This window comes from Dermatophagoides pteronyssinus, unplaced genomic scaffold, assembly GCF_027571235.1.
Source record: "Dermatophagoides pteronyssinus isolate colony J.1.1.1.1 unplaced genomic scaffold, Derpt_VIB-CSIC_2022.12 sq0017, whole genome shotgun sequence".
In the NCBI taxonomy this organism is placed as follows: domain Eukaryota; kingdom Metazoa; phylum Arthropoda; class Arachnida; order Sarcoptiformes; family Pyroglyphidae; genus Dermatophagoides; species Dermatophagoides pteronyssinus.
In genome coordinates, this window is record NW_027461541.1 from 725402 (window position 1) to 745814 (window position 20413).

Here is a 20413-nt window from a genome sequence, read left to right on the forward strand (position 1 = left end):
AAACAAAAAACCTGAAAAAAACCAAATTTCAAAAGAGTCAAAAACAGAAGAAGAATTAAAAAGAAATTCTTCAATCTTTCAACCGGAATAATCTTGATTTTTTTTGGCCATGGCCAGCAGCCAATAATAATCCTATTTTCAGCCATCCAGCCAGCCATCTACAAACAAAATTCTGTGGAATTTTTAATTTTTTTTTGTAATTTTGTTTTTTTACAAAATGAAAATTACAAACAAAAAAAAAATCTACTGCATGAATAAATATTTGATTTTAATTAAAGTTTTTTTTTTTGGTTTTACTTTTGGTTTTTTAAAATTTTTTTGACATTTTTTTTTCCAGGAAGCCAACCACAAAGAAGAAATTTGAATGTCAATATCGTTCGTTGATGATGAGGGGAATTTGTCATGTGACTATGATGATTATGTCAGCCTAATGAAATGCTATTAATCCACCCACTTGATGGAAAATTTTCCGAAAAATTTTGAAAATTTCAAAAAAAAATTTTTTTTATTTTTAGAAATTTTTAATGAATGAACAAAAACAACCTGAACAATATATACCTGGCTGAAGCAACAACAATTTTTTAAATTTTACTTTTTTTGAAATGTTTTTCACTTCTTCCATTGTCCTCATTATTTGAGAATTAATGTTGTTTTTGTTGCTGGTAATTTTGGAGAGAAAAAATAAAGTTAACTTTTTTTTGATTGTTTTTTTTTCTGGAAAAATTTTCAAAAAAAACAACTGAAAAATGAATTTTCGTTGTTTTTGCCACAAAAAATGAACATTGTTTTGACAATTTAATTATGTATTTTTGTGATTCATCTTTGCTGCTGCTGCTGTTTTGGATGAAAAACATTATGGTGTAAATTGTGTGTTTTTTGCATAATGCTTACATCATCATCAATGTTTTTGTTTGAATTTTTTCAAATTTTCAAATTTTCAAGTAAAGAATTGTTGTAATTATTTTAACATTCAGTGTGTGCTAACGTGTTAATAATAATGCTGGTGAAATTAGTTTTTTTTTGTTTGAAAAAAAGTTTTCTGGTCTGCATTTTTTTTTGGTCTACTTCTTCAAAAATGATTTTTTTTTTTTTTGAAAAAAATGAAACTTTTAAACTTTTTTCGGTTCGGTTCTGTTGTTGTCATTTCTTCTTTCATTCATTCATTGACTTTCTTTTCATTGTTTTTCATTGGTGAAATGAAAAAAAGTGTGAAAAAATGTATGAAATGAAATGAATAATTTAATCGGAAATTCAATCGATTTTTCATTACCGACTGGTGTGTGTGTGTTTACCAACTGTGAACTTGTATCGAACAATCATCAATCATTTCTTGATTCAAAAAAAAAAAAAAAAAAAAAAAATACCGCAATAATGAAAAAAATGGTTGTCCGAACATTTGAAAAGAAAGTTTCCGAAAACAAACCAAAAAGAAACCAAGAAAATCTGGTTCAAATTCTATAGCCAGAAAGAAAATTATAGTTTTTCAATTCGTGCCTTACCTTAAATTATCATTACCTTACCTGAAATAAATAAATAAATAAATATTTTTTTTTTGGCTACTGGATAGTAATGGATCATTAAATTTCTGACCACCACAACCACAACCATTACCTGTCCAATACCTGTCATCAATTTTTTCAATTTTCATTGAACTATTTCGATCGAAATGTGATATGGTTTTCGGTTTGCGTGTGTTGAAATGGGCAAAAAAAAAACAGAAGAAACAGAAGAACGAGAGAAAAATCACGGATCATTTATCACTTTATAGATTAAAATAGTGTTTGAAGAAAAGAAAAAAAAACAGTATCTGCCGAATGGGATGTTTTCTTCTCTGTGTTTTTTCTGAATATCCGATCAGGTCAAGGGTATTATGATTATGAAAAAAATTTTCCAAAAAAAACTTGTTGCCCGTATAATATGATTATATGGATAAGGTGCGTTTAGGTCATGAATTTTCTTTAACCCCCAACATCCCCCACCACCACCATAATAACCATAATAATGATGATGATCATTACCTGGATCAATTTTACTTCGCTGTTGTTGTTTAGGAATTTCTTTCAATGTTTTTTTTCCTTTGTTTGTGGATCATTTATTTTATTTCATTTTCCCAGCAGCAGCAGCAGAATAATGGAAACCGAAAAATTCAAAAAAAAAAAAAAATCCGATTCTCAAATGATGATGAATCTCGAGCGAAAAGCGAAAAAAAACAACCACATAAATGATTCATATGGAACATTTTGAAATTTTTTCTCGTTGTGTGTTTGAACAGCAACAACAAAAAAAACGTGCCATAAAACTACCATCATCATCATCATGAAGATGATGATCATCAAAAGAATTGAATAATGTTGTTGTTGAAAAAACGAAAAAACGAAAAATGTTAAATTGAAAATTGAAAATGCACAGAAGAAAAAAATCATTCATTCATTCATTTTCTGAGTACATCTTCTTCTTCGCTGTCGTTGACTTTTTTTTCGATTAGTTATTTTTATTATTATTATTATTAATATCTATTATTTACAGACCAAAGAGAGAGAGAGAGAGAGAGAGAGAGAGAGAGAGAGAGAGAGAGAGAGAGAGAGAGAGAGAGAAAAAAAAAAAATTCAAATGAAACAAACAGCATGATGATGATCCTTGCACAATATGACCATAACGAACAAAAAAAAAAAATTATAGAGAAATTCATGATTATTACATACCGAGAATAATCATAATAATAATAAAAATAGAAAATAGAAAATTCCAAGAATCAAAAATAATTATTATTGAACATAAGTGAACCGTATAAATATAAATAATGCGAAACAACAAACGGGCAAAATGCAATTGGAATTTATTCATTCATTCGATTCATTTTGGTTAATTCGCTCCAGTTTCATAAATAATTTTTTTTGTTTTGTTTTTCTTTGCTTGAAAGAAAAGAAAATTTATTTGCAAGAAGCGAAAATCCAATCAAGCCAAATAAGCAAAACGAGATTGTCATTTAATTTTATGAACAGATTCTGGTTTTTTTTTGGAAATTTTTTTGAAAATTTTATTTTTGGAAAATTTTTTTTCCACTATTTTTTCAAACGATATGATTGGCTACCACCATTACGACACCAAACAGCTTCAAATTCTTCGGGTAATATTTCGGCACCACGTTTACCCGTTAGACCGGTTTCATCTAAACTTAATTCACACATTTTTAAATCATCTATACCTGCGTTTGAAAAAAAATTAAAAATTTTAAAAAATTTTGAAATGTTGAAATTTTAAAAAATCTGAAAAATTAACAATTTACCTGCAATCAATAATATTGGTTTCTTTTTTGGATGTATTTCCATTTGTCTTGCAATCCATTTACCATCAAAATGTGCATACCAAACACCTTTTGATTGTCCACAATGACGATCAAATGGTAAACGAAAATAACGTTGTTGTTGTTGTTTAGTTGATTTCACCTGATTATTATTCATCATCATCGTCGATGATGATGATGATGTTGTTGAATTCATTATGCTAACAGGTGCACGATTATTATTATCAATTTGTTGTTGTTGTTGTTGTTGCATAATCAACAAATTATTATTATTATTATTATTATTTAGTTGATTATCGTTACTCGCTGCTGGCGCTGTTGTTGGCGCTGTTGTCGATAATGAACGACTATTATGTATACGATCTTTCCATTGATGATAAACTTTTAAACGACGATGAAATTCTTCACGACATAATTCTAATAATTCAATATCATTCGATGTATTTATTGTATCTCTTAATTTTGCATAATTCCAATTTTCTAATTTATATTTTCGATTATTATTATTTGGATGATTTACCATTGATTCCTGTTGTCGTACGGAATTCTACGGTTTTTGATTGATTGATTGATTGATTGATAGATCGATAAAGAATTAATAGTTTTTCAACAAAAAAAGCGACAAACAAACACTTACCACATATGGATTATAATGAAATTCATCTTGCGATTGTTGTTGTTGTTGAACAATATTACCATCTTGTGATAATCTTAATGCCAGTTCATAATCACGTCTTTCCTGTTCTAAACGTTTTAAATAATCAATTTGTTTTTGTCTTTCTTCTTCATTCATTATCATCATTAAACTTGATGGTTGATCCGTTGATAACGATGATGGATCAACAAGGTAACCATTTTCAGTTTGTTGATTGACAGTTTCTGTTTGAACAAATTGTTTAGCAATCAATTCACGTTGTTCATTTAATTCACGACGTTTTTGTTCTTGTTTTTGTTTCAATTGTTCTTCTTCAATTTGTCGTAAACGTTGTTGTTCTAATTCTTGTTGTAAATATTTTAAACGTAATTCTTGTTCATTTAATGCTTGTTCAAGATTTATAATTAATTTATCAATTTCTTTCCGTATTAAATCAATTTGTTTTAAACATTTATTTTTATCCATTATTTTTGGATCCGTATCGGGTATTATTGAATCGATTGGAATTGATTTTAAATTTTCATTTATTGATAATAATTTCTGTGAATATGTTTGACGTTCTTGATCATTTTGTATTTTCTTGATTAATGGTTGAACATTATTTAAATAATTTTCAATCAATTTTAATTGTTTCAAACATTCATAATGTGGACGATATTTTTTCCTTGCTAAATACATTCGTATATATTTTTGTATTATTATTATACATTGACGACGATAAATTATTTTATTTTTTACTAAATGGAAAAAAATTTGTAAATTTCAAGTAAAATTTTTTATTAAAAGAAAACTTACATTTAATAACCGATAATGAACACCATTGTGCACGACGCCAACGTGATGATATTAACCAATGTTGTACTTTTCTAACTAATTGATCTAATTGTTTTGGATCATCATTTCTTAATAATAAATCAAATTCAGCAAATCTACCCGGTCGAAAAAATATTTTCGTTACACCAAAACAAACATCTTTTTGTATGTTTAAACCAACTGATTTAATTAATGCATGACAAAAAAAACGTGGTTCAATCGATGATAAACGTTTTGGTAAACGTGTTGAATATAGTTCATAAATTTGTAAATATGTACAACGTGATGGAAAACCATATTGCATCAATTGTAAAACTGATATCATTCCCGAACATTTCAGTTGTGATAGAATGCAACCACCATCAAAATTTTTTGATATCATTTTTAAATTTGGTTTTATACAACGTATAAAATGTGTACCAGTTGATTGTAAACGTCCAATCAGATCGGCTAATTGTTTACGAAATTTTGAACCAACTGATTCTGCACTTAACCGAACAGATTTATCGGCTAAACTTGTTGATGAAAAATTCGTTGATGAATTTGAATGTTGATTTGATTGATTTGAATGTTGTGAATCAGTTTGAAAAAATTGTTTCAACATTTCATTATTAGATTCTAACATTAAAAATGCTAAATTTGTATGTAGACTATCATTATTTTTTTCAATAAATTGTCCGGTTTGATAACAAACAGCACCAGCAAAATGTCTAATAATAAAACCTTCATCATCACGTAAATCACGATATAATTTTAATTTAAATTTTCTTGGTAAATCTAAACGAAATTTCGAACCATTAATTTTATGTACCATTTCAGTAAAATGTAATGATGATGGTTTTGGTAAACGTGATTCTTCATCAAGCAAATCAAATATACCATAACTTTTTGATTCAAACAATTCAATACAATCATGATTATCAACATAATCAATATGTTTTAAACCAAGTGCTTCTTGTTCATATAATTTTTGTTCATCATTCAATATACGTTCATTGAAAAAATTTTGTAATTTTTCATTACAATAATTTATACAAAATTGTTCGAAAGAATTTGTTTGAAAATATTCAAAACCAGCAATATCTAGAACGCCGATTGAATATTGTTGTTGTTGTTGATTTTCATTTGTAGGTAATTTACGATTAATAATTTTTGATACAATATAATCAAACAGACGTGAATAAATTGCTTTTGCTAATGCATCACGTGCATTTTGTGCTTCATAAACTTTTAATGGTACCATATATGTTGAACCTTTATAACCACCTTTTTGTGTTTGCATAATTCTTGTTTGTAAACATTGTTGTAGTTGATCAACATCGACACCTAATAATTTTGCTGAATCTTTTAATGCTTGTTGACTATTTAGATCATTTTCAATAATACGACAACCACCATGTGAATCATTTGGTGATTCTTCAAATTGTATATTACCTAAATGTAATATTGCAGCAACAATTTCATAGATAATCATTTTTTCCGAATCATTCAAACCAAAATGATGTAATGCACGATCCATAGCATGAAATTCAGCCAGATCATTTACAATTGAATCACTAAGATAACCTTCTTGTAAATGTTGTTGTGATTTACGATCTGTGGATAGATTTTTATCTTCCATTGCGGTCAAAAAATATTGTGTACAACCTTTATTCAAATATGCAAATTTATCCGGTGGTTTTAAACAAAGTTTTTCCCATAAATTTTTTGGTAAACCAACACAAAGTTGATAAAATATATGATAATTACGTTCTAATGGACTATTTATACCACAAATACGACTTTTTTCCAATAAATAATGTGATATATGACCACCAGCAACAGAAAATTTCCGATTCATATAAATTTCAATAAATTTACCAAAACGTGAACTATTATTATTACGTGCAGTTTTTGCATTACCAAATGCTTCTAATAATGGATTTGCTTCCAAAATTAATTGTTCAATTTGTATTGCATTCGTTTTTTGACCTGTTGTTTGTAATTCATCACCAAATGATTCACAAATATAACGTAATATATATTTTGTTGATTCAGTTTTACCAGCACCAGATTCACCACTAACAATTATTGATTGTGAATATAACATACGTTTCATATCATTATAGGCTTTATCAGCTATTTTGTTTTACGGAGAGAAGATTAATTGAAAAGAAAAAAATCAATAGAAAATCAATCAAACAGACAAACGAAACCAAAAAAACTTACCAATAGCGAATACATGTGGTGGCATTTTACCCAATGATTTACCTTGATATGATTGTAGAATTTTTGATGAATAAAGTTGTTCACGTAAATCATAATATGGATTTAATGCAATCAATATATTTGCTACATATGTCTATTTTTTTTACGAAAAAAAAACCAATCAATAATCAATCGATCAGTCAATCAATCAATAATCAATCAAAAATTACTTACATAAATTTTATTTTTAAAATATCTTAAACGAATATTATGTAAAAGATTGCCTTCATTCAAAAACATTAATGAACAATTATCATCATAATCTTTTTGTAAATCAATTTCAGTTGGATAAACATTTTCAATTGAACATTCAATTGTTTCATTTGTTTCTCTGTTGTTATTCGTTGAAGAATTACGTTGATAACCAGGAAAAATATTCAATTGATTTGATTCAATACGTATCGTTGCCAGATTATTCGGATTGGATTTAATATCAATAACTCTACCTAAAACATAACCATTTTGTGTATCTGGTGCCCAAACTAATTGATCTTCCATGATTGGATTGATTGATTGATTGATTTTCGATTTTTCAAATCAATTTAAATCGTTGATCCCGTTGATCCCGAAGTCAATCATCAATGATCAAATCTGGAATAATCAAAAAAACTGAAAAAAATTCAAATTGAAATTCATCGGCTCGACTTTTCACTCAATCTCACTCGAACACTGTGTGACATAATGATTACTTTCTTGGTTTCGCTTCAATAATTTTTTTCTGTTTCTGTTTTTTTTTGTTTCTAGATAGATTTCATTAGCCAATAATCATTGATATCTATCTGTCTGCCTGTCTGTCTTTCAGTGATTTCATTTCGAAAAAATTTTTCAATAAACCAAACAATATAAACTGAATAAACTGAGTTCATTAAAATCATTTTATTTTTTCTACAATGTTTTCTGCTTTGCTATTGTTTCTCGGTAAATTTTTTTTTTGCTAATTAACAAAGTGATTAAGAGAAAATGAATGTGTGTGAGAAATTGTTTTAATAAACCACAATATTTTCAACAAAACTAATCACTAATCACTACCATTATCATTATCGTTAGTTTGTTGTTCGTTTGTTCATTCGTTTGACAATTTCGAGAAACATTTCCGGAAAATTTTCATTTCAGGAAAAAATTTTCGAAATGATTGAAAATTGAATAGGAAAAAATCTAATCCAATACATACCTTATTGTTGTTGTTGTTGTTCATGAATGAATGAAGGAAGGAAAGTAAAGAAAACTTTCTACAACAAAAAAAAATGACACAAATGACACAATAGGTCAGAAAAGTTAGTTTAGTTAAATGAATTTTATATCAAAGACTTTTCAATGACGATTGATTTACAATGACAGATTTTTATGAAAAATATAACGGATTTTTTTCCAGAAAAAACAAAACACAATTCAACGATGCGAAACAAACAAACAAACAAACTTAAACATCTGGCTTGGCCATCAATATCATCATCATAATCATTAACGTTTATTAACCAAATCAACAAACAAATTCAGCCCACACAATCCATAATGGTGATGACTAACTGAAAAACTGAAAATACGAATGACACAAACCAAAAATTTTGAACAAATGAAAAAAAAAAGTTTTTATTAAATCATCATTGGGGCTGTAAAATCAACTATAGTAAGGATACAAAGTTGTATCATCATCATCATTTGGAGAAAAAAAAGTAGAGAGAGAAAAGAACATCTTAGATATGGAGAAAAAAAACAACAAGGAAATTTTTTTGTTGTCAGTCAGTTTGGTTGATTTGGTTTTTTTTATTGATGCTTCTTCTTCTTGTTCTTTTTCTCCACTGTATCCTATTGATGATTGCATTTGTTGTTGTTGTTGTTGTCGGTATTATTATCTACAAACAACAACAACAACAACAACAAACGATATTTGAAAGGCAATCCTTCTCTCTCTCTCTCTCTCACTCTCTCAATGTTCCATTGATCAAAGTGGTGGTGGTGGTGGGCGCCATAGAGAAAAAAGATACCTTTATTTTTTTTTTTTTTTTGCTTTTTCGTGATTGCAAATTCAGACCAGAATTATTATTATTCAGGGTATGAAACAATCTCAACTTCAAGTCAAGGTGTGTTTTGTTTTGTTTGTTCTGTTCTGTTCTGTTTGATGATGAATACAAGTTTCATTCTCTTTCTGAAATGAAGTAATTATCAACAGCCGTAGCCTGCCTGAAGCAGAAGCAGTTGTTTTTGAAAGTTTGTTTTGACAGTTGGTTGGTTGGTTTGGTTTGGTTTTGGATGAGTGAATGAGTGGCGGTGGTGTTAGAGAGGGGGAAAAAGGCAATTTTCTCTGAATAAATTTGGTTGACAAAATGAAAAAAAGATTCGGGAATGAATTTCAATTTAAATTCAATTTCTTTTCGGGTTTTTATTTCATTTCAAGACAAAAAAAAAGTTACTTTACTTTACATTCCTCTTGTCGTTGCTTTGGCTACCTGTTCTGTTAAGTTACGTGGCATTTTAACATCACACACACACCTTGCACACAATGTGACAATAACTTTAGATTCAGATGGAGAAAATTATCATTATCATAATCATCATTTCAGGAGAAAAAAAAAAGAAAAAGATACGATGGTGGAGTAAAGAAAGAAAGAAAAAAACTTCAAGGAAACTTAATTATTTTATGACAAATTTAATGATGTTTGATGTGTGTGTGTGCGTGGGCGGCACACATCTGTTTACCTGTTGTTGTTGGTGGTGATGGTCACCTGGATGATGATGAATTGAAGAAGAAAAAACTTTTGGATGTTTTTGGCTTGAATCATTTGGCTCACAATTGGATGGATGGATTTCTGGATCAAATTTCCTCTGTTTTTTTTTTTTTGTTGTTGACATTACCTGTGCTACCATCTTTTGATTAAAATTTTTTATTTTTTCAGAGTAATGATTTTCAATCAATAGATGGCAATAGTGGTTCTATTTTTTTTAGGAAAAAAATTACAAGTTTAAAAAACGGTTTGTTTTGATTGATTTATTGATTCAAATGAAAATTTTCTGATTTTATTTATAAATCCTGTTAAATATAAACATATAGTCAGTTTGTTTTTTTTTGGTTTCTCCCTTCATTCAATATGTTTACATTTCCAGTTTTCCGTTTGTTGTTGTTGGTTTTTCTTTCGAATAAATTAGTCGGACATTTGGCTGGCTTGGTCAGTCAGTCAGTTGACTGACAAGTTTTACCGGCTTAGCTTTTATTTTATTTGGTTATAATTAAAAATCTCTAATGAACAAATGTAGGCCATATAAAGCAAGAGAGAGAGAGAGAGAGAGTTTACTGTTTGAAATGTTCAAGATTTGATGATCCAAATGGTGGCTTGTATGACCATCACATCCAACCATAACATATCCATCATCAAACTTTTTTCAAATTTTTTTAACGGTATCCCATCATGTGAGTGTTGTTGATTTTTATGCGTTTGAAAACCCAAAAAGAAAAAACCGTAACAATGTTTATGTTTTTTATGTTTTTCGTTTAAAAACAACAACAACAACAACAACAACAAAACTCTCTATTGCGAAAGAATAAGCATCAAATTTCAACAAAGGCAATAAAGTAAAAAGAATTCCTACGTTGTTTGCAAAAAAAATCAAACCAAACAAACAAAAACAAAAAACAATATCAGCACCAAACACACACAAACACAGGACAATAAATCTGCCAAGTAAGTAAAAGAAGAAATCACTGGTTTGATCGTCATTTTAAAAAACAACTTTTACCACAACAACCACCACCATTGAATGTACAGAATATTCCAGTTTGCTTGCTTACTTTTACATTGTACTTTGTTTGCTGTATGTAAGATTCATAGAAGAATATTTAAAAAAAAAAAACCGTCCGGGTTCAATTCGACAAAAAGAGAGAGAGAGAGGGAAAACTAACAGTAATTCTTTGATTCTTAAATCAAAATTCTTGGCATCAATTCTTTTTATTTGTTTGTTCGATGTGTGTGTTTGTGTGTTTATCATCATCATCATCTTCAAAAAACACACACACACACACAGACATAAGTTACTCATCAACATTAACATTTTTGAAGAAAAAGAAAATGCATCATTAAAAATTTATTCAATTCGGGAAATGTTTATTGTATTTTTTCAATTTCGTTTCTGTTTTTATTTGTCTGTTTGTTTTCGTCTATTGAAAATCGAAAATTGTTTTGCAGTTCAAATCGATTTTTGATTTTCAAAAAAATCAAAAAAAAATCCCAAACATCCATCCATAATCAAAAATATCAACATCCTTCATCCATCCATCCATTATTATTATTCAAAACAAATTCAATCGATCGATCAAATCGATATTATTGACCAAACAAAACAATTTTTCTTCTTTTTTTTCCCCGTGAATATCAGATTTCATTTCCGTAACTCTTTGAAATGTGAAAAAACATCCTTTGATATCATCATGGCAATAACAACAAAAACACAAAGATAAATCCTATTCAGATTTCGATCATCATCATCATTATTGATTGATTCAAGAAGTGCCAGCCAGCCAATCCAACTTTAAATCTTTAGTTTAGTTTTTTTGATTTTTCACATAAACATTTTGGCTGTTCCCATCAAACTTGGATCCTGGGTGTGTGTGTGTGATTTTTTCCTTGTTTGTTTGATTTGAGAGAAGAGAGAAAGAGCGAGTTTGTCCAAATTCAAATTCAATGTGAATGTTGAATGTTTCTGTGTGTGTGCGACATGTGAATATTTTCTTGGGGTTAATTTTTTTTGCAAACGACCGTTGTGTAAACAACCAGCAATAAAAGCGATAAACGACAAATTCAACATGTGTGTCACCAAATAGGGTCGTATAGAAAGTCCAAAAGAAGAAAATTGTCTTTGCCTCTACCCCCTCTTCGAGTGTTTTGTTTGTTTGGTGTGTTTTCTCGTCTGTCTGTCGGATTTTCGAAGCATTTTTTTTTCTTTCGAACCAAAGAAATGGCTGATAATCAACATGAACATCAAGATTCTTTTCAATCTGATTCATCATCATCATCGGATTCATCATTAGCATCGCTAAAACAGATAAAAAAATCCAATGATTTAGAAATGATTTTATCAAAAGAAAAAGAATCATCATCGTCATCATCATCATCAAGTTTATTTTCATATGAAAATGAAACGAATGAAATGAATTTTGAATTAAATTCAACGCAACCCAAACAACAACAACAACAACCGAAAAATAAGAATTTAAAACGACAAAATAATATCATCGTTGTTGGCGATACAGAATTTCCAACAGAATCGAATGTTGATGATGAAAAGACGTTTGTTGTCGGTGATGTTGACGATGAAAAAAATTCATCTAGTGGTAACGACCACGACCACCACCACAACAACAACGACCATCAGACAGGTAATATGGTTGTTTCAATAAGTCAAACAAATACTACTAAGCAACCATCATCATCATCATCATCATCTTCTTCTTCTTCCATAACAAAGCAGCAACAAATAAAATTGAATGAGCAAAAACAACAACAACAACAACAAATGCTGCCGCTTCAGCATCAACAACTAGAAGAAGATTCTTCTTCTAATAAAATTGAATCAGGTATCGTGCTAGCATCACCATCATCATCAATGATTATGATGAAAAAACAAGATGCTGATCTGAATACTGGTTGCTTTAATCAGAACAGCAATAGCAAACTAGATAATGAAAAAAATTTACCTGTTGTTGTTGATGCTATTGATGTTGATATGGTCGACTCATCATCATTATCATCATCATCAAATGCAACTACAACAACAACAACAACAACAGCAGATACGATAGCCAAATCATCAACTTTGACCACTAAAACAACAACCAACACCTATCGGTTGAATAATGTAACATCAATGAAATTATCATCATCATCATCATCATCACCATCAACATTAATAAAACAATCAAATTCTCATAATAATAATAATAATAATAATGAAAATTCATTATTAATTAATGATAATACCTCATCATCATCAACAACAACGATTTTATTACCTCAAAAAATTTCATCATTTATTTTGAATCCTAATGATAAAACAATGGCTAAAACAATAAACAATGAAAATAATCATCATAATAATAATGGTAATGATTCGAATGTAGGTGATGATATTATTGATACATCACAATCACATCACCATCATTCTTCATCTACATCATCGATTGTAAATCCAAAAAAATCATCATTAAAATCATCAAACAATGGTCATCATTATCAGCAACAAGTGGTAATGATTGTTGATAATAATGAAAATTTATCATCAATCGATAGACCAACAACAATCAATGAATCAATCGATAATAATGATGATGATCAAAATGATAATCAAAATGACGATGATGAAAATAATATTGATCATCATCAATATGGTAGTTTAAATAATAACACTAAATTACCACATTGGTCACAAAATATAGCTATTTATGAATCATTATCGAATGGTAAGTTTGTTTGTTATTTTGTTTTGCTGTTTGAATCATTGACCTTAATGTTTTGATTAAAGGTGATTATCTAATATCGGGTGGTTCGGATTATGGTCAAATGCCTTATTTTACTGAAACAGGTGATATTATAATTGAAATTGATGGTGAACAAGTTGCTGGTTTAACATCAATAGATATTGAACAAATATTATCTCGTTCAACAAAACATACATTTAAAATATTAACTGGTCAACAACATGGATTTCCATTAGAATTACGTGAATATTTATCTAGGCGTTTTGTACGTGGTTCATTAGATCATAAATTACAAGAATTAATACGTGATAATATTTATTCACGTACAATACCGATAACAACACGACCAAAACGTGATAATGAAATTGATGGTGTTGATTATCGTTTTGTAACAAAAGAACAATTTATACAAATGGAACGTTCCGGTTTATTATTAGAATCAGGTGTTTATTGTAATTATTATTATGGTACTGCATTACCATCATCAACAACAAATTATAATCAAGAAAATCATTTAACAAAGTAAGATTTTTTTTTTTGCTTGAAAAAATTTTTACAAAAAAAACTAATAATTTTTTTTTGTTGCAGTGAAAGAAAAAATGATATAATTAATCTGAAAAATGATGATTCATCATCATGGACAACAATGTCAGCAATGGCAAAACGTAAAAGAAATCGTTCAAATTTAGTTGCAATTGATGCAGCATCATTACCATATGGTTGGGAACGTATTTCAGATTCACATTATGGTGTTTATTATATTGATCATATTAATAAACGTACACAATATGAACGACCATATGAAATTGAATTAGTTAAAGGAATTAATGGTTTTGGTTTTACATTAATTGAAATTGATAAAGGTTTAATTGTTGTTAAATCATTAATACAAGGTGGTTCTGCATCAGCATCTGGTGTTATACAATCAGGTGATGTACTTGTATCGGTTGCTGGTATTTCTGTTTCTGGTTATCAACATTCAGATATTGCACAATTATTTCAAACATTTAATGTTGGTGATCGTATACGTTTAACATTTGCACGTGGTTATCAATTACCATCCGGTATTAATGATGAAGATTATGATATTATTAATTTAAAAATTATAAAAGGTTTTCAAGGTTTTGGTTTTACAATAAGTGAAGGTCATAATGGACAAAAAGTAAAAAAAATACTTGATATTGAACGTTGTTGTTCATTACGGCAAGGTGATATTTTAATTAGTATTAATGGTATGGATTTACAACAATTACAACATTTAGATGTTGTTGAATTATTAAAACAATGTCCAGTAAATGAATCAACTGAATTTATGGTTAAACGTAAAAAAAGATTTCGTTCAAAAACACCGAATAATAATCAATCAATGACAATGCCAATGATGACAGCTAATAATAATAATAATAATAACGATATTGATATTGGATCATCATTACGTAATTGTAAAACACCAAATGAAGAATTATTTTATCAACAACAACAACAACAACATTATAATACATTACCTACATGGAATAATATTAATAATAATAATAATGAATCAACAATACAAATTACAAATACTCAACAACAAAATAATAATAATAATATTAATAATGATAATGATTATCAACAATATTGTGATCAATATAATGAAAATTTAGATGATTATAATCAAATGATGATGATGGCTAATTCGGCTGCTTCTGTTGATAATAATAATCATCTTTATAGTAATCAACAGCCAATCAAACAACTACAACAACAACAACAACAACAAATGGATAATTATAGTAATTTTCCAACAATAATGATGAATTCATCATTAAAGGTAAAGTATTTGTTTTAGTAAAAAAAATGTTTTTTTTAAGGTAATTTTTTTCTTCAATTTGATTTACAATAGCCAAGTCAATCAGCACCATTATTATCAACAAATGATCGATCATCTGGTACTTTATTCGGACAGATTGATATTGATTATGAATATCATCAGATTATATTAAATCGTACTGATACTGGTTTTGGTTTTCGTATTATTGGTGGTGCTGAAGATGGTAGTAATGTTGCTATTGGTTCAATTGTAATTGGTGGTTCTGCACATAAAGATGGTACATTAAAAGCAGGTGATGAATTAATTGCTATTAATGGACAATATGTTGTTGGTTCAAGTCATCAAGATGTTGTACAATTAATGGCACAAACTGGTTCACAAGTAACAATACTTGTTAGACGTAAACGTTATTTAAATGCATATGATGTACAATTATTTAGACAAGATTATGAAGGTTTTGGTTTTGTTATTATATCATGTGGTAATTGTGCATTAATTGGTAGAATTATTGAAGGTTCACCTGCACATCGTTGTCAACGTTTACATATACGTGATCGTATTATTGCTGTCAATGGTATTGATGTAACAAATATGTCACATCCAGAAATTGTTAATAAAATTAAAGAATCAAGTATGTTCGAGTTGATTGATTGATTGATTTTTTCCCTAATTACAAATCATTATTTTTTTTAAATCCATCAAACAGATGATACATTATTATTACGAATTGTACCGGCCGATTGTTATAGTTGTGAATTAATACGTGGTTCAAATGGTTATGGATTTTCTATACGTGGTGGTGCTGAATTTAATGGTATGCCATTATTTATTTTGGCAATTGCAACAAATGGACCGGCTAGTTCATTATTACAAATTGGTGATGAAATATTAGAAATTAATGAACGATCAACAATTGGTATGACACATCAAGAAGCTGTTCAATTGATTAGTCAAAGTCAACCATCGGTTAGATTACGTATGCGTCATAATTATGTTGGTGGTGAATTTTTTTCAACATCATTAATGTCACCACCACCTCCACCACCACCTCAGCAACAATTATCATCAATATCATTACCATTACCGTCATCATCATCATCATCATCACAAATAATTGCAAACAGAATATCATCACCACAACAACAACCTCCACCACCACCACCTCAAAGCGCAGGAAGTCCAATCATGATGCAACCAGTACCATCTCAATCATCATCATCATCAACAGCAGCTACCGTAGCTGCAACAACAGCAATCGCAAACTCATCATCATCATCATCTATACCTATACAATTTCCATCAACTAAATATCCATCCAATATGATTAGTTATTAGCATTAAAACATAAAACAAAAAAAAGTATCCATAAAAAATGTACAAACAAACAAAAACAAAAAATTTTTTCGTAAACCAAAAAATAATAAAAAGTTTTATATTTTTAATTAAATTTCAAAAAAAAAATTATTTACAAAAAAAAGAGTTATTGGTCATTGTTATCATTATTATCATTTTTCGTCGTGGTCTCCTTCTCAATTGTTTTATCATTCTCATTTTCCGGTTTATTCTGTTGTTCAGAATCGATTTCATTTATCGATACTATCGATAATTCCGGTTGTTGTTGTTGTTGTTGATGATCATTATGCTCATTATTATCATTATCATGATTATGAAGACAACATTCACATTGATTTTTAACTATAGTTGATAATGTTTCTGGATTACTTGTACTTTGTTTTGTATTTGTACTACGATTATTATTATTATATGTTAAAAGCGATGTTTTTGTTGATTGAATTTGATTCGATGATGAGGATGTCGTTGTTGTTGTTGTTGATGATGATGATGAAATTGGTGTAGCACAAAAATGATTAATAACAGCACCGGCAAATGTACGTTTCGATGATGATGATATACGAAATGCATTTTGTGAATTTGAACATGGATAAATAATGTTTTGATTGTTTGAATTTTGGTTTTGGTTGTTGTTGCTGTTGATTGTATGATGATGACAATGCTTCAACGATGGTGAACCACCAATAATACCTGAGTGATTGCAACAACAACAGCAGCAACAGTGATTATTGGTGGCAATTCTATTTTGTTGTTGTTGTTGTTGATGATTGTTTGCTGTTGATGAAAAATATGTTTTAAATGTTGTTGTTGATGTTGATAGATTCCAGAATAATCTTCGTCGACCAAATAACCAACGACGATTATTATTATTAAATATTGATTTTGTTTGAGAATGATTCGAGCAACAACAACAACGATTATGATGATTTTTCGGTGAAGAAATACAATTACAAATATAAAGTAAAAGACCCGAAATTACAGATATAATTAATATTAAAACAATAATACAATAATAAATAAAATTTGTTTGTTCTTGTATTAATGTTTGTATTAAATGTGTATTCATTGATATATTTAAAAAATCTTGTAAACGTATCAGAAATCTTATTTGATCTTTTTGTAATTGTTCATATTGTTTATCAATTGAATTTTTTTGTTCATTATTTATTGATTGTTGTTGTTGTTGTTTAGCCATATTGATTAAATATTGTATACGTTGTAAACCAAATGTTTCAATAAAATCACTATCCATTTGTATTGTAATTTGATTATTAGCATCTTGATCTTGTATAAATTTTGTACGATTTGTACCATTAATTAACATTAAACGTTCAATACTTTCGGCATTTTTTTTCTTCAAATAACTATTTATACGATCTAATGTTTCTTGTTGAAACATTCGTATCATTAATTGACTTATTTGTAAATATTGTTGTTGTATAGATGAAAACCAATGATTAAAACGATTTATTAATAATTCTGTTTGATATTCTGATTGTTCTAATTCTAAAAATTTTTGATAAAAACGTTGATTCCAAATAAATGCTGATTCTATTTGTTGTTTACTTGTATAATAATAATAAAAATAATCTGATATATTTATTGATTGATTTTGTTGTTGTTGTTGTTCAAGTTGATTATAATTATAATTATAATTATTATTCATTATAGTTATAATTAATTGACCATAACCAAGCGATATAAAACGATTTATAATACCATGTATAAATAATTTATATGGCATATTACGTAATGAAAAATCTGTTGTTGATAATTTTGATGTAAAACGATCCGTTATTGTTTGTTGTTGTTGTTGATTAATTATAAAATCTGTTTGATTTTGATTATTTTGATGTTGATTATAATTATAATTAATATTTGGATAAAATAATAGAATCATATCTAAATTATTGAAAAATTTTTCATATGTTCGTATACAATCGATCATCATTTCAATCGTTGATGATGATCGATTTGAATCTTGATTCGGTTCGCTTTGATTTAAACGTAGTTGATGATAACATTTCGAACGTAAAAATTTCAATTTTTCATTCAACATTGATTCAATTTTATCAATACTATCATAACCTTTTTGTTTTAATGATTGTATCATTTTTTGTATGGCTATTTCGGTTTGATTTTGTTGTTGTAGTAGTTGATTATTGTTTGTTGTTGTTGTTAAATTAGATGATTTTAGTGTAGATACTTTTGGAGAAAAAGAAATGAATAAATTACAAATTACAAGTTACAATTAATTAAGTAATTATAAAATCATTTTAAATTTAAAACTTACACATTTCATTACCAATAAAAAATGCTAATTGTTCATAATTTTTATTTAAATAAAATAAATCAATCATATTTGTTGATTGTTCACGTTCACGATATGAATGTATTAATATTATTGATGATAATATTGATGACCAAATTAATATAAATATTAATAATAATGTTATTAAATTTAAATGATTATTTATAATTGTTGATAGCCAAATAAATAGACGATTATTTGTTGTTGTTGATGGCCACCACCAACAACAACAACAAAAACTATTTGTACTATTTGAATTCATTTTATCATTATCATTTGGATTTGTTGAACCACTACAGGTACAGGTATTGATGATTGTATGTTGATGATGATTATTTATTGATGATCGATGATGATGATGATGATGATTTGTTGACCATAATGATGATCGACAACATGATCCATTATTATTATTATTGATATTATTATTATTATTATGACTAAATGAATCTAATGTTGTATTTGATGGTAATGTATTTGAACCATTTTGATGCGAATGATAATGATGATAATAATGATGATGACGATGACGACAAGATGATGATGATGACATTATCGAATATTTTTTTGGCTATACTCTTTGGTGATGGCTATGGACATTTCCTTTTCTTTTTTTCAAATTTCATTGAATAAAATTGAACAAAGAAAAACATTCAGAAATGTTCACACAAACACAAAGAAACTAACATTAACTAACTAACACACAAATAATATACCAAAGCGCTGCGCCCTTGTTACGCGAGTATTGACCATTCGCAGCCAAAAAGAAAAAAAAAAAGAAAAAACGATCCTGTATGCATGCATGCATGATCAGGTCGTGTTTTTTTTTGGGGTCCACAATCAAAGCCAACCAATTCATTTCAAACAACCACTATGCATATGGCTGGTTTTTTTCTTTTTCTTTTTTTGTTGCTTAAGAATGTTTGCACACACAGAGCATATGTCTGTTTTTTATTTCAATGAACGAAAAACTTTTGAAAAACTTGAATCGCCATTCGTTATTAACGAGAAATTTCTTATTTTTTTTTAGGGACGATTGTATTGAAAGCAAGCGAGGCAAGGCAAGGCAAAGGAAAATAACTTGCGTGACAATGGCCGCGCTATAAAATCTAAGTGTGTTCAGTTCAAGTTTTTGAAGTTCATTTTCAAAATCCCATTCAAAAAAAGAAAAAAAGGAAATTTTAGTCTTTTTGGGGAGGGTGTGGTGGTAGCCCTGTTCTTCGCTTTCTTTTATTATCTGTAACAAAAACGAAAAAAGTTTCCGGAAGAAAAGAAAATTTCTTGGAAATTTTTTTTTAGAGAAAAAATGAACCCAGAAAAAAAAGTTTCTTTTTTAGCCAAAAAAATTTGTTGAAAAAATTTTTTTTTGACCTGATTGGAAAGACAAAATTGAAATTGAAATTGAAATTAATTAGCGAAAAAAAACGAATGAAATGACAAACAAACAAAATTTG

General features: G+C 28.3%; 3 protein-coding genes across 6 annotated transcripts; 1 reads left to right on the forward strand and 2 right to left on the reverse strand.

Moving 5' to 3' along the window:
- Window positions 1–2817: 2817 nt before the first annotated feature.
- On the reverse strand, window positions 2818–9866 carry jar (Myosin heavy chain 95F jaguar). 4 transcript variants are annotated; one of them, XM_075822438.1, is made up of 8 exons: window positions 9717–9866; window positions 8191–8248; window positions 7194–7610; window positions 6981–7113; window positions 4755–6890; window positions 3942–4696; window positions 3287–3851; window positions 2818–3205 (listed from the first exon to the last, which is right to left on the reverse strand). In XM_075822438.1, exons 3-8 carry the CDS (start codon window positions 7515–7517, stop codon window positions 3063–3065), a joined length of 4056 nt encoding a protein of 1351 aa, XP_075678553.1. In that variant the 5' UTR covers window positions 7518–7610; window positions 8191–8248; window positions 9717–9866; the 3' UTR covers window positions 2818–3062. The 4 variants fall into 4 exon arrangements, with proteins under 4 accessions (XP_075678553.1, XP_075678552.1, XP_075678555.1 ...); XM_075822437.1 differs by having other exon boundaries at window positions 7194–7628; XM_075822440.1 differs by lacking the exon at window positions 8191–8248.
- Window positions 9867–11156: 1290 nt separating this feature from the next.
- On the forward strand, window positions 11157–16742 carry LOC113796612 (membrane-associated guanylate kinase, WW and PDZ domain-containing protein 1-like). The gene is made up of 5 exons (XM_075822435.1): window positions 11157–13467; window positions 13530–14007; window positions 14074–15295; window positions 15368–15926; window positions 16002–16742. Exons 1-5 carry the CDS (start codon window positions 11967–11969, stop codon window positions 16628–16630), a joined length of 4389 nt encoding a protein of 1462 aa, XP_075678550.1. The 5' UTR covers window positions 11157–11966; the 3' UTR covers window positions 16631–16742.
- Window positions 16714–19961, reverse strand: LOC113796664 (uncharacterized). The gene is made up of 2 exons (XM_075822442.1): window positions 18942–19961; window positions 16714–18853 (listed from the first exon to the last, which is right to left on the reverse strand). Exons 1-2 carry the CDS (start codon window positions 19510–19512, stop codon window positions 16776–16778), a joined length of 2649 nt encoding a protein of 882 aa, XP_075678557.1. The 5' UTR covers window positions 19513–19961; the 3' UTR covers window positions 16714–16775.
- Window positions 19962–20413: the final 452 nt, after the last annotated feature.